The sequence below is a fragment of the Herpailurus yagouaroundi genome, unplaced genomic scaffold (assembly GCF_014898765.1).
Source record: "Herpailurus yagouaroundi ecotype Mexico unplaced genomic scaffold, PumYag 162, whole genome shotgun sequence".
Classification (NCBI taxonomy): Eukaryota; Metazoa; Chordata; class Mammalia; order Carnivora; family Felidae; genus Herpailurus; species Herpailurus yagouaroundi.
The window spans coordinates 4,731,527-4,738,744 of NW_024412403.1; the positions used below are offsets into that span (position 1 = coordinate 4,731,527).

The 7,218-nt window shown below is 53.6% G+C and overlaps 1 protein-coding gene across 1 annotated transcript in view; it reads right to left on the bottom strand.

Moving 5' to 3' along the window:
• The window catches only part of BACE2 (beta-secretase 2), a 53,118-nt gene extending 50,244 nt beyond the window's left edge, over nt 1–2,874 (bottom strand). Inside the window, exon 1 of the mRNA XM_040484970.1 lies at nt 2,821–2,874. Within this exon, the coding sequence (XP_040340904.1) occupies nt 2,821–2,874 (54 nt within the window). The remainder of the gene's footprint in view (nt 1–2,820) is intronic.
• Between the last annotated feature and the right edge of the window lie 4,344 nt (nt 2,875–7,218).

Consider the following 7,218-nt stretch of genomic DNA (forward strand, 5'->3'; position numbering starts at 1 on the left):
GTTGGGGCGCCTGAACGTGCTCTGGGCAGGCTCCGCGGAGGCCGTTTTAGGCTGCCAGGCAGACAGCAATTCTGGATCCCGCTTCCCCGATCGAAGTGCCCTGGCCTCCCCCTGCAGGAGGCTGCGGACATGGCCGGCAGTAACGACCCGTCCTGGGAGCACCTGCCCTGGAGCTGTGGGCACAGCGAATGCACTGCCCACGTTTTCCCAAACGAGAGCCGATTCTGCGACCTCGGAGGGTGCCCTTCCCAGCACTGAAGATCCCATCCATGACACTTGGCGGAATGGCGGACAGATCTGGGGCCCGAGGCCTGGCGTGACTCTAAAACGTACTGAATAAAGAGATGATAAAAATCACTCGATACGCCTTAACTTTAGGAAGTGAATTCTGCCCTTCGTCCGCATCTACTAACACGGAGTCACTGGAAAAGGTGCGAAATCTCACTCCCCTACAGAGAGGAGATGTCAGACAGCCTGCAGTTTGAATAGAAGTCATCTGGTTCCCCGTCCAAGCATGTGATGCCCAACAGCCCCGCGGCCGTCGCCAAGTCTGCGTGTACTTGGGCTGGACCGGAAGGGAGCTGCAGAGACCTCGCGTGCCTCCAGCAGTCAGGTGCGCCCGGGGGGAGGAGTTCGTGCGCAGGTCAGCCGGGAGGGCCGGATACTCCCACAGGGCAGAGCTCTCCGCTCCCACTCTCAGTGTCAGTGACTCAACACAACATGATCCTCAAAGCAGGCTTATCGGAATCTCTGCGCAGGTTTTTAAAAAGTCCCTTCACATTGGGGCACCTGGGTGGCTCAGTTAAGCGTCCGACTCCGGCTCAGGTCATGATCTCCAGGCTCATGTGCTGACAGCTCGGAGCCTGGAGCCTGCTTCCGATTCTGTCTCCCTCTCTCTCTGCCCCTCCCCCACTCATGCTCGTGCTCTCTCTCTCTCTCTCTCTCTCTCAAAAATAAACGTAAAAAAAATTTAAAAAATAAAATAAAAATAATAAATAAATAAACGTAAAAGCAATCCCCTCAAAATTAGTTCTTTTAAGACAGCAGCCCATCCCACACACGTCCGACTCAATACATTTTTCTTAATCCTATGGCTTCCCATGTCCCATTTCCATTTTGATCCCGTAGTTTACGTTTTCATGGAGGCCTCACACTTAGGATGGCTGATGAAATCGTCGGCCGCTGGTGACCGAGTCAACCTCCAGCCCGTCTGCCCTCCCGAGGCGAGCCTGAACTCCCAACTCCCCTCCCAGGTTGGTTCCCCATCCCGAGAGCAAGCTCCATTAACGTCACTCAGGTGTGGGCGGACGGGGGCTTGCTCTGAATAGCAGTCCTATCCCTGGGGGAGCTCCTCGGGTTTCAGGAGCTCTGCCAGGAACTGGACCAAGATCAAACATAGATTTCTTCTAGTAAGTCGCAGTATCACATATGGCCAATGTGACAACAGCAAGGATGGCACCTTTACCCATCCTGGGAACGAACTGCCAAAATGCAACCTGTCAAGCACCAAGGCTTTTGTCCCAGCAGCAGACACTGGGTCCAAGCTGACCCACGCTCAGCCGTGCAACACACGGGATCCCGCTTCCAGATTTAAATGGTTCCTGAGGACAAGAAGAGCTTCTCAAGTTGCTTGGAGGAAAGCAGCAGAGAAACAAAGGAGAAGGGTAAAACCCCAGGACTCCTTCATGAGGCCAATCGGGGAATTCTACACCTTTAAAAACGGGGAGTGAGGGGCGCCTGGGTGGCTCGGTCAGTGAAGCATCCGACTCTTGATTTCAGCTCAGAGCATGATCTCGTGGTTCACGGGTTCGAGCCCCACGTCGGGCTGTGCGCTGAAAGCGCGGACCCTGCTTGGATTCTCTCTCGGCCTCTCTCTCTGCCCCTCCCGTGCTCATGCTCTCACGCCCTCTCAAATAAATAAAAGAAGAAAGTGTGGCAAGACATTATCAATCACCCGAAAAATAAAACAACAAAAAACAATTTCACAACAGTGAGGAATACTTCATCTGTCATTAAATCACAGGTGAGAAAACTCTAGAATCCTCAACATGAGCATCCTTCCTGTCCACACTCATGGTCGGTCAGGAAAAGCGTGCCATCTTTACGAGCGCTTCTGGGTCTCCAAGCACCCAGCCACCCAGCAGGAAAGGCCGGCTGCCTGGGGGCATCCCACCTCCACACCCAGTGCTTTTTTACTACAAGCGTGGTCAGAGGCACAGTCGCCTAGGAGAATTTCTGGGTAGACATCCACCCCCCCAACAGCCTCTGCATCTTACCAGAACTTTCACACACCCCTGCGCTTACGTCTACCGCAACAAACAAAGCCCCGCTTTGCAGAGGCAGGGGGACACGAAAGCAGAGAAAGCTGCACCAGAATACAGACTCCATTCTTTTACACAGCCGACTCCTAACCGTCCAGGCATCTGGTACGACCCTCTCTTTCCCAGCGAGTTCAGCAGGGCTCAGCTTGCAAGAAAATTCAATTTGAGTCATGGCTCGGCAAAGCCGGCCACCTCAGTCGTTCCTGGAGCAAAGGATCTGAGGAGAGAAATCACCCCAATAAATGAGGCAGTCCAAAGTCAGGCAAGGGACGGATGTCCAGGGAAACCACCGTGGGTTTGTGTTTCAAGTAACATCTCTGCACAGCAACAAGCCGACATTTTTTTCTGTGCGACGATGCTGGAGACAGACGTCGTGTGTGCTGACGTCCCTCCATAGCTCCCCTTTTGGGAGGAATCCAAGCCACAAGGGAAAAAAGGTAGTGCCACTCGCCCCGTACCTCTGCTCTGCAACAAGCTGAACCTCCGAGGCTCAGGGTACCGGTTTCTTAGCCTCACTCCACGCATTCACACCGCCTTCTGCGGCATCCTTCATCCTGAACTTCCAAAAGCATTTTCTGCTTCCTTGGGTTCAAGTCCACACACCCATGATGCTCTAAACCCCAGGACGCTCAGCCCCATCAAGGAACGTTGAAGATGCAGATAGATTAACATTAAAAAAAAAAAAAAAAAAAAAAAAAAGGTCCAGAACTGCAGGAATTGACAGGACAAATTTTTTGTCGCTCCGTAAAAACAATAAAAACTCCAAACACTACCTGGAGTCACTGCCCTGTGCCTCCCAGCACAGCCAGGCATCACTGAGCTAAACTTCCGTCTCGATTACAAGCCTGTAAGCAGCACAGGCAACTACGACCAGTGCCCCCGGAAGCTCCAGAAATATTACCTTCCTACTTTTCCCACCACAGCCTTCCTTTCTCATCCCCCCTGCAGATACTTCCCTCCTCTGTGCTCTTGGAAACGCCGTACACGTTGTTCCTAGGAATTCTGTATCCCCAGCCCCTGGCGCACCATTTCCACACTGGACGGCGCCCCACGGTCTTCTCCAGGGGACATCCCAGCACGGGGCAACCTGCAGGGGAGCAGGGCCTAGGTGGGATTCGCCGCTTCGGCCCCAGTACCTTGGACAGCGCCCAGGGCATCTTGGCCGCTGGATAAAGTTGTGAAAGCCGTGAACAAGTCACTGCATATTCTGGGCAAAAGAAACTTGTTTATTCATTTATAAGACAAGTCTGTATTGCACACCCACCAATAATACACAAAATATCATAAGGCAAAAGATCTGAGACCGTCTATTCTAGAAGACGAGAGAGAAGACATAGGAGACTCCTACTACCCCTAAGCAAACACTTTTCCCTTTGGCGTGTACTTCTTCAACGATACTCTCCAAGCCCAGCAGCCCCGGCTAAACCCGCGCGATGCCATTCTACAAAATAATCCTGAAGCAAGGACACCATTCGGCACACTGGCGGGTGAGGACTGGACAGGTTTCGAAATGTGAACGGCCAGTGTCCCCACGACAATGTGCTTCTGAGCCACTTTGCTGAGCGGTGACAGAGCCCCGGATCCAGGGGGCCCCACCTCTCACGAGCAGCGACACAGCCCCGGATCCAGGGGCGCCCCACCTCTCACAAGCCTGCGTCTGGGCAGGACTCCACCTCGCTGCCTGTGCCTTGCTGCTCCCTGGTGCAGACTCTCAGTGAGCCAGCAATACCTGCTTGTGCCAATCACACATGCAACTCTCTGCAGGAGGTGGGAAGACTGAGGTCAGTCCTCAGTGGGCCACCACCACAAACTCCAGGACATCCCAAGGGACCTCTGGCCAAGGGCTGGTTCCAGAGCAGTTTGAACCTAACGGGTTCTTCAGGACGTTCCCTTTAGGAGTGTCCTTGGGGACAGTCAGGACTTTATCCTCACGCCCTGGCCTGCCTAGACAAAGCTCACTCATTTTTAAAATGGCACCTGCTGTGGGGTTTTATTTTCCTCATTGTGTGTGGGTGCGATGCTGACGATGACGATGCTGATCCTGGCTGTCTGGGTCTTTACTGGTAGCTTTTCTCCAAGTAGCTTTCCTTTCAAAGAGCTTGAAAGTTGCTTGAGGGCAAAACAGATTTTCCTGTCTCCTTTTGTCATTCTCCACAACGACTACCTCAGGCATCTGCTAATCAGCTGACCTGTAGGGGTAAGAACACACCTGGGAGAAGGAGCACCTGCCAAGAAGCTGGAGGGAGATCGAGATATCCTGATATGTGTGTGCAAAGTATTTAGGTTTTCTAGAAATGGCTGGGGGGGGGGCTCACTTCATGTCCCAGGTGCTCTACAAAATAACCACACGTTTACCTCTTAAATTATCCAAGGATAACCAATGTTAGAACAAGATGATGGGGGCACCTGGGTGGCTCAGTCGGTTAAGCATCTGACTTCAGCTCAGGTCATAGATATCACGGTTCATGGGTTCGAGCCCCGCGACGGGCTCTGGGCTGACAGCTCGGAGACTGGAGCCCGCTTCGGATTCTGTGTCACCCTCTCTCTCTGCCCCTCCCCTGCTCACACTCTGTCTCTCTCAAAAATAAATAAACATTAAAACATTTTTAAAGGAATTAAGACAACAGCAGAGGTTCTGGTGCCCACCCATGTGCCCTGGTATTTACTGGAGCTTCCGGTACATTCTCTAGCTGCAGGAGCAAAGACCCTTCAAGCATCCAGGGCGCCATGAAGTGCCAGGAAGTGAACACAGTTTCGGATGGCCTGAGACCTCCACCTGCCGGCTCCTCACCTGGACAGCTGGACAGCGTGCTCTGCCGCCTCCCAGAAGTCCGGGCAGCCCCAGACCCAGCTGTTCCCTGCAGTCACAGGCTCCTCCCTGCCTCACTGCCTTGCCCCCACCAGTGTCTCAGGGCAGGGAGAAACGCGAGAAGGGTGACTCCAGCAAACCTTGCCTTATGTGCCCCAGAGACCAAATATGCTTAAACTCAGAGACCCTGAACGGAACGAAAGCCAAGTGTGGTCAGGAAAGCGAAGAGCCCTCCAAGACGACGACCCACCTGACCGTTCTACCACCAGCCGAAACCTACATCCAGACTGTGCGTGTCTCCCACTGTCTGTCCCTCCTTAATCTTCTGCTGATGCATGGGGCAATCACCTTGCAGAAAGTCATTTGCTCGTCGCTGCAGGAGGGCAAAACATCGAGTTAAAGGAAAGAACTGGGTGACGCGTCCAGTTAGCGATTAGCAGCTGGAGATCTCTCAGATATCACTGTCTCTTTTTCAGCACGTTAATAGATAGGAAAATGAGCAGATCGTTTAAATAATGGCTCATTGAACACAACGATTCCTAATTACATTAGCCGCCCATCTGCTGAAGTCGGCCGGCAAGCAGAACCCACAAGCAGCGGCATTTTCCGGCCCAGCTACGCGGGCTGTTTGCCCACAGTTATTCCGCGTGATTATAGGCGCTGATCTTGTTAACCAGGTTCTTTCTCCGCTTCGGTTCTGGAGATGAATCTCATTTACTTAAACACATCTTGTTGAAGAAAGCAAAAATAATTGCCACGCACCATTTCTCCACAATCTAAAATTAAGGTTGTTTTATAAAGAACGGGGTGGGGGGGGAATCACTTTCAAAGGGCCCCACTTAACACAAACAGATGTTACCGAACTCAGCTAAGAGGAGCTTGATTATACGATTTATTCAGGCTCCGCGCTCACGCACGCTTGGGCTTTCACTACTGCAACGAGGCTCCTACTAGAAAAACACACGTCAAGGGCCACATGGATTCCTCAGCTCCTTTTGGAGGAAAAAAACAAAACAAAACCAGCAGTGAAGGTTTTCCACAGGGTGCTCAGGGCTTGGCAGGTTAATCCTGGCCGTACAGGTGGAGGTTAGGAGCGCGGGATCTGGGGTGCGGGAGGGTTGATGCGGGGGTCCCTGTTTTAAGAACCGAAGTGAACCCCAGATCAGACACGGCTGATCTCCTTCCGGACACAGGAGTTACGGCTCCCTCTGCAGTGAAAACCCATCCCCGGGGTGGTTTTACCGCAGGGAGGGAGTGGTCCCTGAGTTTTGAAACTTTCCAGACACAACCCCCCCCCCTGGTAGCAAGACTGGAGAGGCAAAAGGTGGGGGAGATTTCATCACACATCCAGAGCCCGGGCCCTTAATGATGTCCATTCATAGGCTGCTGGCTTCAGGTTCATTTTCCGCCAACGGTCCCAGGATACGCTCTGCACTTTCTCTAAAGCAGAGCAGCATGACAATATAGTGGCTTCAGGGTCTGTGACGCCTGGATTTGGGCGCTGGCTTAGCCTCCTACTGGCTGGCTGTGGGGGCTCAGGTAAATGACACACCCTCTCTGGGCGTTGGCGTCCTCATCCACCCGTGAAGCGAAAGGCTAAAGGCTGCTGTTCTGAGGGGCACCTGAGATCGTTCATGCGTGGTGCGCCCAGAATTGTGCCCTGCTCACCGGGATGTTTTAACTTCTCAAAGGGGTTGGAGCGACTCTGTCCGCCCTCGTCTGCGGGCTGACTTGCATCGCGGTGTATCAGCGCCAGAACTGGTACGGGGTCCCCAGCAGCCCTCCCCGGGGAGGGCACTGCGGCCACTCCCCTGCAGCAGGCGGTGCCCACGTGAACGCGGCCATGTGCCAAAACACCGGGATGGTGGCCTGGGCACCAGGAGCACCCACACTCGGCTCAGACTCTTAAACCCCAGGGCCAGCGAGGCCGCTTCACTCCACCAGTCCTTCGTCCACCCTCGGTCCCCCGGGGGACTGGGACCCTCCACCTCCTTTCCTCTTCCCTCTGCCTCCATTTCCACGAGTCTCTGTGTCCCGTATGTTCCACGCGCCGGACCTTTCCTCAAGCTGTTCCACTTCCTCTGCCTC